The 24376-nt window shown below is 39.0% G+C and overlaps 1 protein-coding gene across 11 annotated transcripts in view; it reads left to right on the top strand.

Annotated features, from left to right (window-relative positions):
- Positions 1-24376, top strand: part of atp2b2 (ATPase plasma membrane Ca2+ transporting 2) — a 144825-nt gene that overhangs the window by 74777 nt on the left and 45672 nt on the right. For 6 of the 11 annotated variants that reach the window (XM_054783311.1, XM_054783310.1, XM_054783309.1 and 3 more), the window contains exons 3-12: positions 707-907; positions 6555-6812; positions 7049-7174; positions 9614-9739; positions 9957-9989; positions 12645-12737; positions 16796-16837; positions 18620-18781; positions 22463-22677; positions 22748-22990. In XM_054783311.1, coding sequence (XP_054639286.1) covers positions 707-907; positions 6555-6812; positions 7049-7174; positions 9614-9739; positions 9957-9989; positions 12645-12737; positions 16796-16837; positions 18620-18781; positions 22463-22677; positions 22748-22990 — 1499 coding nt within the window. The remainder of the gene's footprint in view (positions 1-706; positions 908-6554; positions 6813-7048; positions 7175-9613; positions 9740-9956; positions 9990-12644; positions 12738-16795; positions 16838-18619; positions 18782-22462; positions 22678-22747; positions 22991-24376) is intronic. The other 5 variants (XM_054783317.1, XM_054783319.1, XM_054783313.1 and 2 more) reach the window with 4 other exon arrangements.

Genomic DNA, 24376 nt, shown 5'->3' with positions numbered 1-24376 from the left:
ATCTCTGTGTGGAGTTTGCATGTTCTGTGCTACTCCGGTTTCCTCCCACATTCCAAAAACATGCATGTTAGGTTAATTGGTGACTCTAAATCATCCATAGGTATGAATGTGAGTGTGAATGGTTGTCTATAAGTGCCCTGCGATTGGCTGGCGACCAGTCAAGGGTGTACCCGTCCTCTCCAGGCTCCAGCATACCTGCAACCCTTGTGAGGATACGTGGCATAGAAGATGGATGGATTATATTATAGTTGTTTTAGTTCTGTATTTGATTGTGCAGGTGTGTCTACAAAGGTGCAAAAATAATACTAATATAATTATGTTGCTGTCTATAAATCATATTGAATATAAATATTTGATTAGTTTTATTTCACTCGTTTGTAATAAAATAAAAAAATATATAATAAAAATGAATTACATAAAATAATGAATACACAAAAAATAAATACATAAGTACAATAAAATAAATAAATAAACACAAGCAAAAATAGGTGTTTTCTGCAGGCATTATAGGAAGAAATATTATTTCTATAATATTATAATGTTAATATATGATAATATACATGTTAAAAAAAGTATATATGTGTATACATGATTGTGTTTTATATTCTCTGATGATTCATTGGAGGGAAATCACGTTGTTCTTTCCATAAGGCGTTAATACTGTCTATCCTCTTTTTGACCGTGCCTGTGTCCTTGCGTCTTTCAGGCCTGGCAGGTGTCCAAGGTGACCTGGACAAGAGGAAAGAACTATTTGGGAAAAACCTGATACCTCCAAAGAAGCCAAAAACCTTTCTGCAGCTGGTATGGGAGGCCCTGCAGGACGTCACCCTCATCATCCTGGAGGTGGCCGCCCTCATTTCCCTGGGCCTGTCTTTCTACCACCCGCCTGGAGAGAGCAGTGGAGAGTGTGAGTACGCCATCATGTCACACGACCTACCTGTTTGGTTGTTGTACATTACCTCCGCCAAGCACAATGTGTTGCTTTGTCTCGTTGTTTGTGTTTTTTTTTTTTTTTTAAATCTGATTTTCTCCGTATGCGTTCTTTGTGGGATTTGTACATGTGAAAGCATCAAGCTCTAGGTCAAAAGTCAAGGTCACAGCAATGCAAACACTTTTATTTTTTTCGCAATTCTCATCCGATCGTCTCCAAACTCGGTGCCCATAAAGATGATTCGCCACTTTTTGTTGGTGATGGAGCGTCACCTTACAGTACACTTTGAAAAGATGACAAATGAAAGTACTCACTTAATAAAACCTTTTGTAATATTGTTTCATAGATAAATACTTGTAACTATGAAATAGGAGTGAAATGAAGTGGTGATTTTGACACACCCCAAAGCGAGTTTTCTGATCTTGGCTGTGACGTCGCTGCCAGATTACGTTCCAGGAACCAGAGTCAAACACATGCAGCCATGAAGTCACAGGTGACATATTCACAACAATGACACAATAATAACATTCACTCATATTGTGTTGTGATAACTATGATATAAAACATCTGTGTAGGCTCTCAGTCGTACAGGAGTTGTCCATCGAGGAAAAGGCTTCTTGAGACGTCATCTGTACTTCTGTGTAGAAGGTGTCGGACGTTTCGCTCCTCATCCGAAGAGCTTCGTCAGCAAACATACAAAAAAATGGCCACAAATATGTTTTTTTGACTGTCAGTATACAGTATGACACTGACAGCTGCAAAATAAAAGACCAGTTAGCGCTGGAATGAAACCCCATAATATTATTTGAAGATTCATAGAATACATATAGTTAAAATATATATATTTACTTACTAAAACTGACAGATCGACTGCAAGATAGGCTGGAAAGACGAGTGAGTGCAGTCCATCCGGGTGACACCGGCAACCAGGTGCAAACAACAGACAGCACATTAGTCATCATGAGGAATCCACACTGCATTAGCACTAGGCTGGCTACTATGGAGCATATTAACAGGAGAAATGTGAATTGACTTACTGCCACCTTTGCATGCTTTTCCACGGTCCAGTGTGTTGTGGGTTTTTGACTTTTTATTTCCATCTGCTGGGCAGTATGGAATCATTTGTCCCACAAAGTTTGCCGATCATCTGATGACGCAAATGGTGCTTTTTCAAATTGTGAACAAGCTTACTCCGTGTCCTCGAGTGTAGCAGCAAGAGCCTTCAACACAACGAGCGGACATAATCTAAAAAAATGTATAACAAACAACAGAAATTCACAGAGAATTGGAGCATAATAAGTGGGAATGCATTGTAGTGAAGGAGAATTTCCAGGCAAGACCGTCTGGCTGAGACGTCACTTGCTCCACCTCCTCCAGACCCGGAAGAACTGACGAAAAATTTCTTAAATAGTAAATATTTCAATATTTGAGCACACATCTAACACAGGTAATTTACCCTTCAATGTTATTTTTAATGGTAGAGATAGCAAGTTTAACATGTGTTTTGGTGTCATGAGCACTTTAAGGAGATCTATTCACTAGCAACCAAAGCAAAAATGGAATTACGACAAAGCACATCAAGTCACACCTCAAATTAAGAGTCTAGATGACGGCTTTCCAGATCTGTAATCTTCTCCTTAAAATGTACTCTGAGTCCCCGGAGAAAACCCCACACACACACAGGGAGAACACGCAAACTCCATACTACAGAGATGCCCAACGGAGATTCGAACTCAGCTCTTCCCGATCTGTGTGGCTTACATGCTAACCACTAGGCCACCGTGCGGCCCACCTTGTATTGCGTACATATCAAATAGCAAGTAAGTATTTGGCAAGATACCCCTACCCATCCTACAGGTGGTCTTATTAATTTACTGTATCAATTATGGCAAAATTACACATGGATTTCTATGATGTAGATACAGCAAATTATTTGTCCTTTTTGGCGTCACAGCCCACTTGCATTGGAGAGCAATGGACATGAAGACTTGTCTTGGATCACATGACTCACCGAGCAAACTCCTATATATGTATCCGAATGCGTTAAGACGCAAAAAGGCAGGTTAATGAAGTGTTGAGTGGGACAAATAACCTTGAGTGCCCACTGTCCATACATTAGCCCCAAGAGCCGTGAAACAGGAAATGAAGAGCATAAGGAGGCGCTGAGTCAGCAGCATAAGTCAAGTCCGCCTGCCGAACGTGGAATTATGAGACTAATGGAAGTGCCAGAAGGGAGCTGTCATCAATCTAAAAAGGCTCAAAACTTTAGAGAAGGTGACCAAACTGACTGCATTGACTCTCTTGTGTTGTTTTATAAATGACTTTTTTGACATAGCAAAACCAGAAATAATAGAATAGCCACAGGACTACACAAGTTTGTCTATACTGTATGTGCCCTGCGATTGGCTGGCGACCAGTCCAGGGTGTACCCCACCCGAAGTTAGCTGGGATAGGCTCCACCATATCCCCGCGACCCTAATGAGGAGAAGCGGCATAGAAAATGGATGGATGGTCAGGATGCCTCCCGGACGCCTCCTAGGGCAGGTGTTCAGGGCACATCCGACTGGTAGAAGGCCTCAGGGAAGACCCAGGACACGTTGGAAAGACTATGTCTTTCTACTGGTCTAGGAACGCCTCGGGATCCGCTGGGAGGAGCTGGACGAAGTAGCCGGGGGAGAGGGAAGTCTGGAGAGGCCATAGTCAACCCAGAAACGGTTTTCGTCCTGGTTATGGAACTGTGAACTAACTCTACACTCTGAGCAGGTCCTTGAGGGCGCATGGGCGTTTGCCCAACCAGCCTAAATGTTTTTTGTGAACTTGGAGAAGGCACTTGACTGTGTTCCTCGAGGAATTCTGTGGGGAGTGCTCCGGGAATATAGTGTACCAGACCACCGAATTCAGGCGGTTTGTTCCCTGTCAGAGTTTGGTTCGCATTGCCTGACCCAATGTTCCCGTGAGGAACACTGAGAGGAGCCAGATGAGGTGACTCGGGTATCTGTTAAGGATGCCTCCCGAATGTCTCCCAGGGCAGGTGTTCAGGGCACATCCGACCGGTAGAAGGCCTCAGGGAAGACTCAGGACACGTTGGAGAGACTATGTCTCTCATCTGGTTTAGGAATGCCTCGGGATTCGATGGGAGGAGGTGGACAAAGTAGCCACGGAGAGGGAAGTCTGGGCTCCCCCGCTTCGGCTGCTGCCCCCACGCCCAACTTCAGATAAGCGGAAGAAGATGGATGGATGGGTGGAACTTTCGAAAAGTGCGATAGAGTGAGGGAGTCATGTTTGAACCGTATAGAACTGTATGGGATTCAACAAACAAACAAAAAAACATTAATAAATCAGTTAATTACTGCAGGACAAAACAACAGAAACATTTTGTGGTTGGGATTAAAAATGGTATTAACATTTGCCATCTGTGTCTTTTTATTAGCTGCATTTTATTTTTTATTTTATTATTATAAATATTTTATTTATGTATTTATTCTTACATTTTTTTACTATTTAAAAAAAATATATAATACAGTTTTACTTTGGGGGAGATTACAAATCTATATGGGTTACTAAATCAATCAATTAGCAGTATTTTTTGGTTCAAATTTTTTTTAATATTAGATAGCTGTATTAGATGCCAAGGTGACTTGGAAAAATGTAATAAAATAGTTTTGGGGAAAAACATCTCTCAATAAATACAGAATCTCTTGGGAACTAAATCGACCATATTTTATTAATCGTAAAAAAATACAAAGGGGGATCTTTTTTGAATTTAATTTTGAAAAATATTGATTTCATCATTAGATTTAGTTTTTTATATGAGAGCTCTATAGTAATTGCCGAGTTGCCTTGGAAAAATCTACAAAAAATGAAGCATACATACTATGGGTAACTAAATCAATAAATCAACAGTATTTTTAAATCCCTAATATATATATAAATTAGGTATTTTTTACATTTTTAAAATATCAATTTCATCATTCATCATCATACTTTAGCTTTTTTTATATCAGATGTTTATATTAGGTGGCGAGATGACTTGGAAAAATTTACAAAAGTAGTATTACGGAGGAAAAAAACATCAAACCAGGGAATTCAATCGATCAGTTAGCATTATTTTTGTAACTCTAAAAAATAACAAATTAATCCAAGCGCCTTATGAGATGTCTTGTGTTGGATTTCAGCACCATGGACAGCAACAGCAGCCATTATTCAATTGCAAAGCAACACATGCTGCTTTTATTGATCCACTGATAGGCTTATGGAAGTCAAATTTAAAACTGTAAATAAATAGCAAATAAAATGTGCACAGCAGGGAGTATATTGCATGAGCCGCAAGTGTTTTCCAGTCCAAATCAAATGAGTCTTTTTTTTTTTTTTAACTCAACTAGCCAGGAGTGTGTTGCATAGTGATGGCTCCCAGAGTATTACATGAAGACAAGTGGGAATAGGCCTTGTTTCTTTCCCAAATACGCCACGCTCCGTCAGCGCGCTGCTTCCACACTGCAGGGCAGCCATCTGAAGTGAAGCAAACATTCGTTTGCTTCACTTCAGAAAAGAAAAGAAATCTCCCAAGGTCATTTCAGCCAGAGTCCATTTCATGTCAAAAGTTATGCCTTTTTTGCTGGCAGACACACAAGATGCATGAGCGACACTACATCACATGAGAATGTAACTTATACGAACACTGTATGAACCCTCTTTTTAAAATGATGCTGTGCTATAATACACATACACAGTAAAGACATGGTGGTAGTTGTTGCCATAATTATCAAGTGGTCAATGGGGTATGCCACGTTATTGTTGTAATATTCAAAAATAAACAGCGGAACGCAAGAGCTGTAAGGTGCAGACCAAAGCCCACATACTCTGTATAGCCTATATGCCATAACACTGTGTCAAAGTGTAAATACACTCATCTTAACAGTCATAAATAGAAGTCAATTAAAGAAGTTAAAAACTGTAGCATTTCAGTTGGGATTGATAAAACTATTTTTACTATCAGTGCAGCCATGCATCACAAATCACACATTATAAATATAGCATATACATATATATTCATGATAGATATTATATCAAATAAATAAAAATCAATCTAAACTGCTCAATCTCAGTGTGGTGTGCAAAATGCTAAAGCTAGCGCCTAGCAAAATAGGCACCATGTGCAGTAAACCCTTACTACTTTGCGCTTTGAATTTTGCGGCTTCACTGTATCATGGTTTTTCAAAGAGATATTAATTAATAAATCATTGTGTTTTGTGGTTGAATACTATGCCAACTTATTCTTTTCCACCCTGTCATCCAGTCCTTTAAATTTGAAGTCATTTTTCCTTCAATACTGCAGCATTTTCCCTTTAAACTCCACTACAAAGGTCAGTTTTACAGATCCCGTGTTTGCTCTGAAGGCGGTGTGCCAAGTGTGTTTGGTCAAGCATATGTTGGTGTCAGTCTGAGTAAAGGTGGTCACACCCACTTAAATGTATAAATAATATATAAAGGAGCCATCTATTTGAGGTGTGGTGTTTATTTTCAAGTGACAGTTAATTGAGAAACGGCGTCTCTTAGAGTGGCGGTAAATGCAATTTAATCTGCGTGAGGCCGCCCACATCTCAACCCCTTTCCTTCACTGCAGCTTGCGGCTCCGCGACGGGTGCCGTGGAGGGCGAGGGCGAGGCGGAGGCGGGCTGGATCGAGGGCGCCGCCATCCTCCTGTCTGTGGTGTGCGTGGTGCTGGTGACCGCCTTCAACGACTGGTCCAAGGAGAAGCAGTTCCGCGGGCTGCAAAGCCGTATCGAACAGGAGCAAAAGTTCCAGGTGGTGCGCGGCAGCCAGGTCATCCAGCTGCCCGTGGCGGACATACTGGTGGGGGACATCGCACAAATCAAATATGGTGGGTGTTCACCTGATGTGGTCGTATTGTGCTTTGTAACAAAACTGCTATGATCATTTTATTTAACCTAAATAGTGGCAGACATTTTACTGCGTCGAAACAACAAACATGTCGGTACCCTTCTGTAACGACACGTAAAAAAAAAGAAAAAAAAAACAACAAATATGTGCCCACTGAGCTGAAATCTGAAGACATTTGCTGACATCTCAGACTACGAGCTTTTGTGCGCTTGACAGGTGATCTTCTTCCTGCCGACGGAGTCCTGATCCAGGGCAACGACCTGAAGATTGACGAGTCGTCGCTGACCGGGGAGTCTGATCACGTGAAGAAGTCTGCGGACAAGGACCCCATGTTGCTGTCAGGTATGATGACCCTTCATCGGTGGCACAAATAAGACTCCTAGTCATCAACACAGTTCAATTGATAAACAAAGCAATATATTGGGGGGGGGTCCCCTGTTATACCAAACCTTTAATGACTTGATGATTTTTAAACGGTAAAATGTGTCTCTAGAGCAGAGGTGTCCAAAGGGCGGCCCGGGGGCCGTTCATGACTGCTTTTTTATTGGTTCGCGGCACATTGGAAAAATATAATTTAACAAGGAAAATAAATTGGGAAAATCAGCAATCATTTTACAAGAATAAAGTCAAAAAATTAAGAGAAAAAGTTCTAACGAGAAAAAGTTATAATTTTATGGCATATGGCATAATATTATGACAAAAAAATAAATCATTTTAGTTGCATAAAGTTGAAAACGTGTTTTTTAAGTCATAATTTTATTAGAAACAAATTAAATTTTTTAAAAACTTGTAATTTTTGGAAAATTAGGTTGTGGAAAAAAATATATTGTCCCATAATATATTATAATATTATGGAAATAAGGTGAATATATTATGGGAATAAAGTCATAATATTAGGGGAAGAAAATTTTCAGAAAGAAAGTTAAAATTGTTGTAAAATTCCAAAAAAATATATTGGAAATGGGAAAAAAACAGCTGTAATTTTACTAGAATAAAGTCAAAATATCAAAAGAAAAAAGTATAGAACATAGGGTTGAAATATTCAAGAAAAAAATATTCTTTTTAAGTCCGCACACCCCTGCTCTAGAGCCTGTTTGTGAGCACCAAACGTGGAAAAAAAGCTTTCATCTCCCTCACTTTTAAGAGAAAAGACCCTCAAGTGACCCTCCTTCCTCATGAACATGATACCACCTCAGACCCGCCTCTAGATAGATGAGCTTGACCGCTGTATACGCCCACTAATTCACTGAAGGCAGTGGGGGGAAAAAAGGCTTCACTACTTGTCTTAAAATAAAGCCTGGAGTTCTGTCAACTATCCATCAGTCAGCATCAGACATGAGAGCTGTAAGTCTGTAAGCTGTAAATCCTTAATGTTACAGTGTTGTATGTGATATATGGCATCTATTACTACAAGTGGAGAGTATATGTATATGTATATGTATATATGTATATGTATATGTCAAAAGTGGATAAAGTACACAATACTTCTTAAAGACACAGTTAATTAGCATCAAAGCTACAGACACACAAGTAGGGCTTACTAAAAGCAGGTTTTAACCTGTCCACATTCCAGCATGAAGAATTTTGAAATACACTGTTTTGGCACATCTCAGTCTATTTTGGGTAATTGTGGAAAAAGACTAATATTGGGCCTTAAGAAAATGATACAGTACAATAAACAGCATCCAGTCTTTTTCTCCTTCCAAATGTGTGCAATTCATTACCTTGCCATGAAGTCATACAAACCAACAGCGTTGTTAATTCTAATCTCCAGGCTGGCGTCCGCTATCTTTATGGCAGATTTGAAGCCTTTGCAGCATCAGATAAGATAGCCCACATTCTTTCTAGCTGTAGGAGTGGCACAATATCTCTGATAAGCAAAATGTGGATTAATCTCTCTTTAGTATTTTGGATAATTAGCTGTGTGGCGTTTTGCCGCCTTCATTAATTAGCCTCAAATTCACCCACATTCTCCCAAAGGTTAATCATGCTATGTCTGTGTGTGTGTGTATGTGTGTGTGCGCGTGTGCGTGCGTGTGTGTGCAGCAAACCTTCATCCCTGACATTGTTGAAGGGGTTTCACACCATTATTATGAAATATGTCACAACTATAGCTCATTAGATAAATATTTTAGGACAAAGAAAGAGTAATCCTCTTTGGTGAATGTAAGCAAGCTGTTCATTTTAGAGGAAGGATTAAATTCCATTTTTTCTACCTGGAAAAGAGCTTATTATTAATGATTTTAAGCAATATTACTATTGTGGCTCATACTGGAACATAGAGTATTTTAACTGGACAGCGCATTATGTACAGATAGGTGTTACGGTATTATGTGGTATTAGTTTCACAATGTCTTGATGATTGTGGTTGTGTTGTTTGTAATATACAGTATTGCCCCTTTTATACAGTTAAATAACCAACATATCAGAACCACCTCTTAGTAAGACCACAACCACAATAACACACATATTTTTCAAATCAATATCCTTGCATTGTTACCTTTGTTAACCCTTTCCAGGGGTATACGGTGAAATATGTAACAATTCAACGTTTTAACCACTAAATTATTTTAGTACATTACTAGATAAAAACATATATAATAATAATTAGCAACTTATTTTAAGGACATCTCAGTAAAAGATATTTATCTTTCATTATATTTGATTTAATAACTTTTAATATAAATTATTATCCCATTGTTGCACCCCCCCAAAAATACTGAAAATAATACAGTAAATAATCAAATACACTTGTATATATATATATATATATACCTCCAGGGACCCATGTGATGGAGGGGTCGGGGCGCATGGTGGTGACCGCGGTGGGCGTCAACTCTCAGACTGGAATCATCTTCACGCTGCTGGGGGCCGGCATCGAGGAGGAGGAGAAGAAAGAAAAGAAAGGTAAAGATCTTTTAGATTCTTTTTAGAAAAAAACAACATGAGTCATAAATGTCTCCTGTTGTAAAAGGACATAATTGTGACTATTTATCATCATGCCTTTAAAAATGGACTATCAAACTGAAGTGCATACTCAATGATGGTTGGCTTGTGAGCTGCAGTTGAGCTGCAGGAGACTTCTTGTCCTTTACTCTCTCATTGTTCCACATTTGCCTTGAAGGAGGCGCACTGGAAGACGGACACCAGAACACAGGTAGAGTATTCTCTTTGTCTGACCCCTAGGGGAGGTGGCACTCTCTTCCCTATTAGTAATGTAATGACCCCTCCCCCATAAGTCACCTTCTTCTCAGGTTGTGCATCTTTTTAAGTGTGAGCACATGATGACAGACGTCCATTTGTGGTTCTTCTGTCCATACTGTACCCCTGCTGTCTCAGTGAGCCTTAGTCGTTTGTAGAGATATAAAAAAAAGTAGAAGTAAAACCTTTAAAGCCCAAGTGACGAAGGCGCAAGAACATTGTGGGAAAACTGGTGTTTCAACGCTGATTAAGGCCCTGTCCACACGGAAACGTTCCTAGGATTTGTATTTATTTATTTTGCCTTGTTGAAAAAAATTAGCATCCACTGTGCCGGACTAGCAAATAGTTGCATCCGGATGGGAATGGGTCATCCATCCATCCGTTTTCTATGTCGCTTATCCTCACTAGGGTCGCGGGTATGCTGGAGCCTATCCCAGTCACCAGTCAATTGTAGGGCACATATAGACAAACAAACATACACACTCACATTCATACCTATGGACAATTTAGAGTCACCAATTAAGCTAACATGCATGTTTTTGGAATGTGGGAGGAAACTGGAGTAAACCCACGCACGCACGGGGAGAACATGTAAACTCCACACAGAAATGCTTCAAACTCAGATTTTTCAGATCTCCTGACTGTGTTACCAACATGCTAACCACTCGGCCACCGTGCGGTTCGGGAATGGGTGACTGGGTGAAAATGATGTAATACATAAGGCGCTACCTGTGGCACTGTAAACAGACACCCAGACCGACGTCATCGTTCTCAGAAAGTAGCATTTTGCTGGTGTACACGCCAACGACAAGCCAGCATTTTCAGATTTTCCCACTCTGGAAGTCGTTCAAAAATGCCGTTTCCATGTGGATGAAAGGCTGAAACGATAAAATACACCTTTCCGTTTGGAGAGCCCCTAAAATCCTCACTCTTTGTGTTCGGGCTGGTGCTGTACCACTCTAGTCCTACAGGTGGCAGTTATGTGCATTTCTAACCAACTATCAAAGAAATTAGAACCAAAGAAAAAGATGTTTTATCTAGACGTGGATGATATCACAAATTTTAGTATCAAGTAAATACAGGGCCAGTATTGCTGATACCGATACTTAATTGGATTTTGTGATGTTTGCCCTAAATAACGATTGCAACCACAACAAAGCATGATTTTAGGCATGAAAATCCCCAAATATTTGTTTCAACAAACATATTTGTGAACAATTTAACAATATATACAGTGCACTGCGATTCAGCATTCACGGCACCGCAAATTTGCAGATTTTTCCACAAAAGATGTTTTTTTTTTCCCCGAAACTAGACAGGAAATATTTATAAATACGTGATGGTAGAAGTAAAATGTACCACAGATAGAAAATGCCAACAATTTGTACATGTTTATGTCTTCATGCTTCACTGATGTTTTTTTTCATCAAACGTTGAGATTTAGCACTTTCTTTGGCGATCCTTGAACGCACCATAATCGCTGTGAGATGTAAATGTTTAACTTCTACACCGTGACTCCGACTCTATCTGTTCATGGATCATCTTCCATTATTGTTCATTAGTGGTGAATAGCTATAGATTTTATACTTAAAATGGGTTTAACAAGTGCGTGAGGCATGGTTAGGGCTAAAACCTGGATGGTGTTGCAACTGAACAATGGCAATTGAAGAGAGAAGGGGAGGTTTCTTTAGCTGAATCTAATCTATTAATTACCACAGTCACTTTTACTGCAATTGTTGATCCGAAATAGGAGAAGAATGTCAAGTTCCAGCTAGCAGCACAGTTTGGAGGGGTCAAAAATCCTATCACTTATTTTTGCCATTCGTGGGTGGTTCTGGAACGTCACGCCTTCAGTTTGCCTCCTATCTTCTAAGTTCACCGAGCGTTTTGACACGAAAAGATTTTGTAAGACTTCCTCCTCCAAAATAGCTGAGTACTGCAGTGCAATCACTTTTTAGTGAGCTATTAAAGAGGAAAAGACGAAGTGACCACATCTAATGACTGCATAAAGCTGTGTGGCTAACACTTAAGTCATTCGGTCGGAAAAACGGCCTTGAGGCATCTATCTGATCTTTTACTCCTTTCAAATGAATTCAACTTTCACTTTGCAAAGTTGAGATGGAAGCTGCCCAACTAATAAATATCCAAATCCCTGCAAGGGGAGCAACTTTTCGGAGTCAGCGCTGCTCCTGTTTGTACAGCATGAACTCAACAACTTATTGGTTCATTTCCATTCATTGTTTGGCAAATAAAGCTCGGACAATTCAAAATCCAGTCTGATCTCACCTCCCCATCACCAATATGTGTTCCATGTCTGTCCAATGTTGTTTGATGTGTTCACTTCTATTAAATCTATTGAAATGACTCATAAATACAGTACCTCACATACAGCACCAGGCAGAAGTTTAGAGACACTCTTTCATGCTATTGAATGAGAAGGTGTGTCTAAACTTATGGCTGGTTCTGTGTGTTTAATCCAAGATGTTGAAAATCTTAAATGTCCTATAACCATGTTATTTCTGTTCTGTTGTGTGTGTGTGTGTGTGTGTGTGTGTGTTGATGCGTGTGTGTTTCTGTCCATGTATGTGGGGCTGCCATTGTTACTGGCTAGACTGCTCGCACCCCCCCATCCACCCCATCGCCACTATAGCCACGGATGGGGCAGCAGGCTTTAATGCCCCTGGCAGTGCCAACCTCATTAATGGTAGGTTGATCTCTTTCTGTCTCATCATCTTTTGGCTCCTCCCATGCATACCCTACCCCCTATTTTAGGTTTCCAAACACTTTTCTACTGTCTGGACTTGTTTGTCTGTTTCACTGTCAACATTGGTTATTTTGATTGCGTTCATTTGTCTTCCCCTATACTGTGTTATTGACGGTCCGGTATCTAACTAAGTTTAAGCTACAGGGGCATGGTCAGGAGCAGGGGTGCGCAACGTGCAGCCAGGTTGGCCCGCAGCTTGTTTTTTATCAGCATTATCCTAAAAATGTCATTAGTATTTAGCAAATTCTTCTGGATTTCTGGATTCTTCTGGCCCTTGCTGGAAAAAGTTTGTATATCCCTGCTATAGTAGGACAATAATCATTTTAGGCTGGATTTACACAACAGGTCAAAGTGTCCAATTTGGATTTACTACCTGCCATGGTCGACAAATGTAAATAACAATTTTGTAATTGGCGCTAGGTCAAAAAAAACATTGGCTTTATCTACCTCTGCATGCGCTTTCAAATGTCTGTTGCGCTACTCAGCTGTTGTTTGTGAAAGTCATGCGTGTTACACTTCTTGTGCTGTTGTTGAAAATGAACTCATCAGAACTCATTCACTGAGCAATTAGCTCCTTACGGCTGTGACAACATTGGTTCTGTTGATATACTTGACCATGTGGTCAAACAGAGCTACATTTTCCTATTTTTTATTTATTTTTGGATTATTATTTTTTTAAAGTTAACATTTAATTTGAAATAATAACAAAAAACTTAAAAAAAAAAAAGATTTTTAAAAAAATTGGGGGAAAAATATATTTCAAATAAATATATAAAATAAAATACTAATTTTTAAAAAGCGAGTGCTACATTTTCTTTTTTCATGCACTAGAAATCACGAATAAAGTAAAAAAATGAACTTGTTTTTTAATGACTTTTCAAATTTTACAGTAAATAGTAGGCTCTCTTCAGTGATCTAATGCCTCGTCCTTTTTGTGGTTCAGGTTATATATATTATTATTCTATACTACATTGACGGAAGATATCCCAGACAGAAAATATGCCATTCCTATTTTAAAAGACTTAACCCACATTTGGAAGAGGCATGATTCCAATGTTAGATATCTGACTCCATGTCTTTTTTAGTATTAGTTTGATGTTTTTTTTTTTAATTAATTATTTTTTTTTTAACCGTGGGTGTGTTGTACAATGACGTTGCCCTAGCAGACGTTGCCCTAGCAGCCATCTTAACCTCATTTCCTCCCCCATGTGTCAGCTAGAGCCCCATGTCTCTCTCGATATATTTTCACGGCTTTTAAAAATAAAAGTGTGTACAGCATGTGAATGGACAGACAGATGCGCAATGAGACAAACACATGATGCTGCATTAATGATGATCGGTGTTGGGTAAATTCATTTAAAAAAGTAATTAGTTATAATTACCTGTTACTTTCACATAAAAGTAATTGAAGCAGTAATTGTAAAAGTAATGAGTTACCAGGGAAAGTAATTGTATTGCTGAACTTGTGATTTGCAATTCTCTACCAAAACGCTAAGCGGTAGTTTTTTTCCTGAGAATGACACAACTTTCATGACTCGCTATTTAGCTTCCTTTGTAGTAGTAGTAGCGGACAATGAAGCGACATCCAGATGACTGATCTTGATGTTGGTCACATTTATTCGGCTGAATGGCAAAACCATCCAAAAGAGCTGTCATATTAATTTCCTCATGGATCACTTATTGAACAAATCCTCTTTTTCTCCACCTTTTCAAATAATAAAAGATGAACTACTTTCACCATCGCACCGGGGCGTCTCCTTGGAGACTGGTGCCGCTTATTTGAACTGTAATGACGACCTTGCCGCGTCCCGGGATGGAACGGTCGCCCTTTGTCACGCTCAGCCTCACTCTTTATTCCGAGCCCATGAGGACGATTGCGGCACCGCCACTGAGTCTCCATTATATCTTATTTCTTCCACAATGTATGTTCATCTTTGTAATAATCGGCCAACGAGAACACTGCGGTGTGTGATGGAAGCTTCATCGCCTTGCAAATGTAACGTTTAGCTGTCTTTCCTTGAACAAGACTACAAATTAAATTGTCTGTCCTGAAACTTTACGTTTAGATTTTTTTCCTCCTTATATAACTTTATCGTGTGGGAGGCTTTTTTTTTTTTTTTCCTTTCAAGCTTACTCTCTCGCTATCTCACTCACACACTCTGTATGCGTGTGTGTGTGTGCGTGTGTGTGTGTGTGTGTGTGTGTGTGTGTGTGCGCGCTCTTCACTTGGAGTTCATGATCTTGCATGCACACAAACACACTTTATGCGCACTGTCTCCTGTGTGTGGTGTCAATGTTAAACGCTACATGTTGCAATGATGTGCAAAATACAGAGGAACCTTGGTTAGCGTTATTAATTTGTTCCAGAAGGTCCGACTCTGACCGAAACGGACATTAACCAAATACATTTTTCTGATAAGTAATAACACAAGTCAAATTACTCCATTCCAGAAAGCCAAAAATGTTAACACAAAACCTGTTTTTATAGTTTTACATGCAGAAAACAATTAAAAATGCATATACTGTAAATGATGAATGACAGGGATAAATCAACATTTAAGGTTACTTTTACATTCGCTAAAGACGTGATTTTTCACGGCACTGACAACAGGAAGGTGGTGGTGGTTGATCTCGCTGCCACATTGTGTCTTTGGGAACAATCACGTCGGCATTGAAGGTAAAAGTAACCTTAAGAGTTGATGTATCCCTTCATTCATCATTTACATGCATTTAGAATTATTTTTATGTGTAAAACTGTAATTGTAAAACTATAAAAACGTGTTCTGTGTGAACATTTTTGAGAGTCAACCACTGAAGACATCATAGACGGGCGACGTAACGCAGTCACTTCCGGTTCCGGTTGCCATTTTGTTTAGCTAGCAAATAGGATGCTAACAAGGAAGTACGTTTGTTGAAAAAAATACATGAAGAACACAGTTGGACTCACGCATTGTGTTAACAACACGACGAGATGCGCACCATATTGACCGGAGAATGCACGCATACCAAGGCAAAATTGTGGTGTCAGTTTTTAAAATTAACCAAAAAGCATGCTAACCAGGTTCCACTGTGTGCCATAACAATGCACATACAGTACACAGCCCTCACACTTCAGCAAGCACTTTAGTGTATCTTCTCAAGGGACAGTACTATAGAGCTTCATATGCTTTAGAGTAGTCAATGTGCAGCTTATCCAGCAGTATACATTTACTATGCACTGAAAATGAGCCTACACACACAGCCAATATTGTCTAAAGATGGCAGTTTTTGTCAATGAACAGTCAGTAAACACCATTGTTATCTAGCACTGCCTTAATCCTCTTGGGCATGGATTTGAGCAGCGCTGCACAGGTAGTTAGTGGAATCCATAATGACATAACTTGTGGATTCTTCCACTTGAGGATGCTCCACAGGTGCTCAATCGGGCTTAGTATGGAGGAGACATACTTTCCCACTCCATCACCTGCACCTTCATCTTCCTCAGTCATCTTGTAGGTGTGTTTGGGCTCCTTATCGTGTTGGAAAATGAGTTTCTGCTTGAGAATGTCACAGGACATGTTGGAATTTATTTTTCCCAGAGTGAACCACAGCTCCCTTAGCTACCGTCACCGTTATCTCGATACTCACTCGTGTTGCCAGATATTCGGACAATAATGGCTGTGGGTTGGCTCGTTTTCAGTGGGTAGTCAGTCGACACTGCTGTAAAAGCTGTACACTGTCTACTTTAAAGTATATCCATTTGTATTGTATTGTATTGTATTGTATTCATGAGAAGATGCAAGGGTTTTTTTTGTTAATGCAGTCACAAAACACTCACCTATCACTTTCTATGTTGCAAAGATGTTGAATTAAAAGTCATTTTCCTGTCTCCCTGTTTTCTATGTGCTTTTTTTTTCATGGGAGTGGTACCTCACTGTTTTCGTCCACGTGCCGATTCTTTGTTGACTCGTCTGCCTTGGTTGTTGTTGTTGTTACTGTCTTGTATGTCTCCATCGTAGGTAAAATGCAAGATGGCAATATGGAGAGCAACCAGATTAAAGGTAACCACACCATATCTCTCCTTTCTCCCTCCTTCTCCTCTCCCTCTTCTTCCTCTTATGGTGTGCAGTGTAAGCTGTGGGACAAATGCAGGTTGAAAGCCGACATTAAATTCTCCACGAGGATTTTGCACGTCATGAAGTCAATTAAAGAGCTGCTTGGTGTTAGATCCCATATTTGACCCGTCTGGTCTTATTAGCTTCTACCACGTCCTCCTCTCCCCTACTGCTCATGCTGCCACTGCTGTGTCGTCCTCTTCTTCTCGTTGTTCTTGTTGTGTTGTCGTGTGAGCAGCAGCCTCTGTCACGTGTTCATGTCCAAAAACCATCCCAAAATTCAACACCCAACCCAGCGTCACCACTGAAAACCTAAACCACAATTATTAACATGTCATACAGCCAATACTGTATCTTGCACTGGGGTCAACATGAATGAAGAATGCAGACATTTCACATGATACGTTGCAGGATTATCTTCTTTTGGGGGAATAAGTCATAAAAATGTATTTAGATGACAGAATACACATTTTTCATGAATATTTAGAAGTGCAGCATATACTGTATATATATTTTTGGGTATATATATTTTGACGCTGTTTTTATGACATGCTACATTAGGAGGAATAAAATCAAGATGGATTTTGTGTATGAGCTTTAATTGAAGACAACCATGATGCTTTAAAACACAGCTGGAAATTATGATGTAAGTTGAATATTATTTTTTTCAATTATAAAAATTAGACATGCTGCATTTATTTGTACACTATTATTATTATTATTGTTATTATTATTATTATTATTTTACTGTTTTGTGCCGTAAGAAGCTCAATGCTAGTGGAAATACTTCATAGCAGTAGGTAATAATCAGCGTTATATTAACGTATATTATAGTATTGTAAAAGAATGGATGTTCTCATAATTTGATGTTTTTATATCTGATTATTTATGTGCAGACTGATGTATGTATCAGTCTGTCATGTATATCACTGATATATATGTCTGTGTGTGTGTATTTATATATTAAAAAATGCAAACTAATTATAACTAAAAGCGTTAAGACAATCATGATTAATTACACATAAAACACAGGAAGCTCAACTGGAGATTATGGCATCTTTCATATTATAATTTCATTATTATTGTTATTACTGCTATGTTATTCTAGCATTCAATTGTTAATAATTCTATGTGATTATATTATCTATGCTATTATATTTGATTATTCTATTAATATTCTTATTGTTATTGTATTATTCTTCCATTTTATTGTATTCAGTAGTTAATTCTATGTGATTATAAAAGGATGAATGTATTGGATAATTTAATGTTTTCAAATCTTGTCTTCATTTAGTTAGACTGAAAATATGATTATATTTTATTATGTATTATTGCATAATTGTGAAAATACATAAAATCATGTAACATAACTTTTTCAGCAGAAGATATACATCAAATAAATATCATTGATAGAGACAAAAATAGTTATCTGTACATCCGGTTATCGTTTATTGTTATTTTTGTGTATTTTATAATATTTCAGGCTCAAACTCTTCTGGTTCCTTGTGACATTGTTTTACTAATAAATATTTGTATTTAATGAAGTGATGATGTGCATTGATCATGTTCTTCCCTCTATGACAAAGCTTCATATTTACATTTAATTGCTTTTCGTCTTTACTTTAAAACAAGCAGCGAACTCCCTGTTTTTCCCCCTTCCTGAGGTTCTGCCTTAATGTCACCTTTCCTAACAGTGCTGCTTGCTGTGGCTCTCTGTGCTCTTTGCAGTGAAGAAGCAGGACGGCGCAGCCGCCATGGAGATGCAGCCTCTGAAGAGTGCCGAGGGAGGAGAGGAGGAGAAGGAGAGAAAGAAGGTGTCCATCCCCAAGAAGGAGAAGTCTGTGCTGCAGGGGAAGCTCACCAAGCTGGCCGTCCAGATCGGCAAAGCAGGTAGAGCACAGAGAAGGCAGATACCCAGCAACCTTCAATGTCAAATGTCCTTCAAGTCGTATAATTTTTCTGCAAAAATAAGCCTCTCAAACCCGTTGGAACATCAGACTTCATCTCACTCTGCAAATGTGTTTTGCTTCTTCTTTGGCTTTTTCAAAGGAATATATTTTCTCAGCATATTGGCCTTTTTTCTTCATTTTAGGAATAAAATCCCAAACAAATCCAAAACAGATGTTTACATGTGGATGGTTGAAAAAATGTATACTTTAAAAAAAAAAAAAAGTTTATCTTAGACAATTTTTTTTATAAACATATATTTTTTCCATGCTTCATTTTAAAACTTCATTTTAATTTTTTTCAAAAAGTTCCCACACATATTTATGATTTACATATTTTCTTTACTTTTTTTATAGTTTACATGACTTTTACATTTTATTTATTATCTCATTATTTATTTGGTATTAAAATTAATCAGTGTATGTATTTATTATCAAAACATTGCATTCAAGTTGCACTTTGCATTCTACGATGGAGTATTAGGGCCACATTGGAAAAAAAAAAACTGTGATTTTGACAATAAAGTCGTAAATTGAGGAAAATAAAGTCGTAAATGTATGAGAAAAAAAGTCATATATTTACGAGAAAAAAAAGTTGTAATATTAACTTTTGCCCAAGGCCAAAGGTCACATAAATCCTCCCTTTTCATAGCTGTTTTGGGTAATGCCAGTTACGACGGAGTATTAAAATAATCTGAGGAAAAAAACGAAGATTACGAGAATAAAGTTGTACATTTATGAGAAAAAACGTGTAAGGTTATGTTACAGGCATTGCCTGAAACAGCTAGGAATGGGGGGGGGGGGTGTATGTGGCCTTGGGCATGTGGAGGGGGTGGGGTAAGGAAGGCGGAAGTGAGAAGGGCTAGACATGCTAATCGGTTTCTGCTTAACTGCTCTGTTTTGCTGCCACATTATAAATAAAAGCTTGCCCGAAGCAAGAAGAAAGATTTCTATTTTCCCTCTGACACGTATGATACGATGACGCGTAATATTACAACTTTATTTTTCGTAAATTTACGACTTTGTTCTCATAATATTACAATGTTTTTCTCATAAATTTACGGCTTTATTCTCGGAAATGTATTACTTTGTTCTCGAAATCTCAGATTATTTGTGTTTTTTCAATGTGGTCCTAATACTCGTAGCATTCTTATTTTCCCTGTTGTGAGATAACCTCATGTTGAGAGCTATAGCACCCCCTGTTGACTTGGCATACATTAGGCATCGTACTGCGATTGTGTTTCATGATTTCCATATACATGGTGATATCCCTGCAATTGGCTGGCGACCAGACCAGGGTGTACCCCGCCTCTCGCCCGAGGTCAGCTGGGATAGGCTCCAGCATACCCTAATTAGGATAACCGGCATAGAAAATGGATGGATGGATGGATACCTGGTGATACTTCGCGTGTGAGGACCTACCTATTTTTAATGCAGTTTATGGTGTGGAGGAGTCACGTGCGCATCATTTTTAGAAGCGCACATGTCCACATTGTGGGTGCCCCCTCTGCAACCGTGACCTGGAACATGCATGTAAAGGTCTCATCAGAGCGAAGGCCTTCATTGAGGCGCTATTTTAGTGCAAGTGTGAAGCCTTTTTTTTCCCTTTTCCGAGAATTCCTTCAAGAAGCTCTTGTTGTCATAGTGACATAGCCCTTACATCAGCCCGTGATGGTGTGAGTGACGGAATGAGGACGTGGTGTCGGAACAATGCGACGCTGTTGGATGGATTAGCATAGAGCCGGCACGCTTGGATCATAAGGTGCTCTTGGCGCGCAGACTCTTTTGGACTTTGTTCACGGCGGGAGCTTGTGTTATTCCCCTGTGTGTGTTTTTATGTTGCGTACTATCATTTCTCTGATGCTGCCGCTACAGAGCATGCTTTGAAGTTCTGCGAGGTGACTTGAGGTTCAGCGAAGTGCACAAAAAAACACTTTTCAGCGGGACATGTGGTGCCTCATGCAGATATCCTAAGCTTCTGACAAGACTGAAGTATACTCACCAGACACTTCATTAGGTACACCTACGCCATCTATTTATTCAGCACCTTCTTTCAGCTGGAACATGGGTGACACTTAGCAAGTAATTATCAATATAAGTCATTGAACCTTTGCGTATTCCATGTATGCTAGCGTGTCTTCCAAAGCATTTGGACCACAACCCATAGGGGGCGCCACAATACAACTACAGGTGAAACGAATGTTATGGAAAGGTGACCATTTCCAAGCACTGCAAAACAGCTTCCCTGTCAGTTTCCCCACACAAAAACCCTTCATCTTTCCCCCCCAACAAGCTGCTTTATGAAAGAAATATCGATATTTCCAGCCGAGGGAATTGCTCACATTTGCCGTCTCTATTTAAGCCAAACACAAAGACTGATTAAAGAACTTGCTGACCTTATATACTGGCCCCTAAGCCACAATTGAATGATTGTACTTCATATTTACTCTGTAGTGTACTTGCTCCTAGTCACCAGCAGTGTTGGGCAAATTACTTTAAAAAGTCATTAGTTATGCTTGCTAGTTACTTTCCCAAAAAAGCCATTAAATTAATAACAGAATGACTTCTTCATAAATGTAATGAATTACCAGAAAATGTACTTATTGCGTTACTTTTTTAAAATACGTTCAAATACATAAAGAATTGGGATTTAGCTTCGTAGTGCCGTGTGTGGTTGATAGATGTTTCATGAGATTAAAGCTGAGTGCCGATCTTGTGACTTGCAGTCGTCTACCAAAATGATAGGGGGCAGCGTTTCCTTGACAGTCAACAATCATAGCTCTTGTTGACTAGCTATTTAGCTTCCTATCTGGTAGTAGTAGTGAACAACGGAGGCTGAGGCGACATCCGGATGATAGATATAGATATCAGTGCATAATAATAATGCACCACTTTTAATTGTCGGTAACGGTAACATCGTTGTAACGTTTGAAATAGTAATTCATTAGATCAAACGCTGTTGTTTTTAACGTTGCTACTCCCAACACTGGTGACGAGAGGCAGAAAGCAGCGAAATGCCTCTTTTATTGAATGGGCAATAGTCGCCGGGCATGTGGTCAATACAGCAAATAACCCCCAGTGTCTCTAATTATTGAAAAACATTGCCATGAACCTGTGTGGCTATACACAACCTCTTGATGTAGTAGTTCTGAACTCCAGAAGGTGGCAGTAGCTGTACAAAGTACAAAGTAAATTATCACCAGGTACCTCTGCATGCGCTTTAAAATGTCGGTTGCGTTCTTGAGCTCCTGGTGTGAGACTCGTGCATGTTACACTTGCCGTACTGTTGTTTACTATGAACTCATGGGCGGTATTAATGCTCCTTACCACCATTTCAACATCGGTTCTGTTGCTGCTGTGTTGTAGCAAAATACTTGTTATAGAAATTACTATCTGGTCGAAGTAGATTAACAAACGATGTTGGTCGTCTTCAATGACATTGTTGCCACCTATAGGAATAGTAATAGAAGACACCCCGCTGCATAAAAGATTAAGACCCACAACCCACAGAAAACGGTTCTGCGACCCACTTTTGGGTTGCGACCAACCCGTTGAGAATGACTGCGTTAGTCCATATGGCTGACATGAAGTTGAATGAGCCTCTAATAGCATGTTGTTCTTCCAGGGTTGCTCATGTCCGCCATCACGGTCATCATCCTGGTCCTGTACTTCGTCATCGACGCCTTCATCGTCCAGAAGCGTCCTTGGCTGCCCGAGTGCACTCCCATCTACATCCAGTACTTTGTCAAGTTCTTCATCATCGGCGTGACCGTGCTGGTGGTGGCGGTGCCCGAGGGTTTACCGCTGGCCGTCACCATCTCCCTGGCCTACTCCGTCAAGGTGATGATACTGCAATATTACACCATTAGTATTTGTTGAGATGACTCATATTTACTCCTACTTTAAACAGAAAATGATGAAAGACAACAACCTGGTGCGCCACCTGGACGCATGCGAAACAATGGGCAATGCCACCGCCATCTGCTCGGACAAGACGGGCACGCTCACCACCAACCGCATGACAGCCGTGCAGTGTTACGTTGGAGATGTGCACTACAAGGAGATCCCAGAGCCCGGGGTCCTACCTCCGAAATCACTGGACCTGCTCGTCAACTCCATCTCCATCAACAGCGCCTACACCTCTAAGATACTGGTGAGTACATGCTTTTCTTAACTGCAGTATTTCTCTATTCCACCAATCCAGCAGTTTTGAGATCATGAGATTTGGTGCTATTATGCTGATATTTACTAGGACTATAGCCAAATATTATATTTTTTGTTGTATGATTGATAGATATGCGTCTGTGTAGGCTCTCAGTCGTACAGGAGTTGTCCAACTAGGGAAAGGCTTCTTGAGACGTCATCTGTACTTCTGTGAAGAAGTACAGATGACAGTTCGTAGTACAGAAGTACAGTTCGCTGTACTTCTTCACAGAAGTACAGATGACGTCTCAAGAAGCCTTTCCCTCATTGATAGATATGATTGATTTACATAGTAGTTTATTGAAACAGTTTTTTTAAATACAAGATAAAGATAATTAATTGTGCTTTAACATAAACTATGTGGTAAAATAAGGAAAATCCAAAAATATTTTAAACAATTATATATACAGTGTATTTAAAAATGTATTTATAATCGTTAATGTTAATTATAGCAATATACATTCATATAATAAGCAATCATTTCCTTTATAACTTTATAACTCCGGGCATCATAATTATTAGAAATAATTCAAATTAAATCATATTTAAAGAGGAGTCACACATATTAAAATAGTATATATATAATATTTTAAAATATGATTTACATCATATAATAATTTGTAACTTACATATTTTTTTAGAATTGATTTATAATACACATAATGACAATATATTATATAAAAATAAACAGGAGGAAATTAGAGAATAAAAACCCACAGTAAAGAATATGAAGGCACAATAAAGCAAAAAAACTAAGAAAAACATAAAATAAGGAAAAGTAAAATAAAATAATAAAATAAAAATAAAGAAAAGTCTGCATTTAAAAGAAACTACACTTTTTTGGAATTTTGCTCATCAATCCTTATGTGAGACAGGAAACCCATATGTGTTTCTGTTTTCTGTGTGTTCTAAATATGTAAAAGCGGCTAAAAAGACGCAGCTAAGAATGCACGTAATGGGAAACACTTATTCCGCCTATAAAGCCTCCTGAAAAAACTCAAAAAACTGCCAACAATTCTGCATTTACATATAATGTGACATGAATATTAACCAAGCTACAGCGACATTGTTATTATTATTAACATTTTTACGCCGATCGAACTACGTTACTGGCATATTGACACCTTGCCACATTTCACCGACTACCGACTAGCTTCACCACACCCTACCAAGTTCCGGTAATGCTTTAAAGGACCAAAATACGGCAAAATATTGTAAGTATTACATGTTATCATGAATGTACCTGTTACACCATGGTTATAACATGTATATAAAACCATAAAACCTTTTTGGAGGTTTTTTCATAGCGGTCTTTGTAGGCAGCATTGGTGTTTCC

Source organism: Dunckerocampus dactyliophorus, chromosome 8 (assembly GCF_027744805.1).
Source record: "Dunckerocampus dactyliophorus isolate RoL2022-P2 chromosome 8, RoL_Ddac_1.1, whole genome shotgun sequence".
NCBI lineage: Eukaryota > Metazoa > Chordata > Actinopteri > Syngnathiformes > Syngnathidae > Dunckerocampus > Dunckerocampus dactyliophorus.
This window is presented reverse-complemented; position numbering and strand designations above follow the sequence as displayed.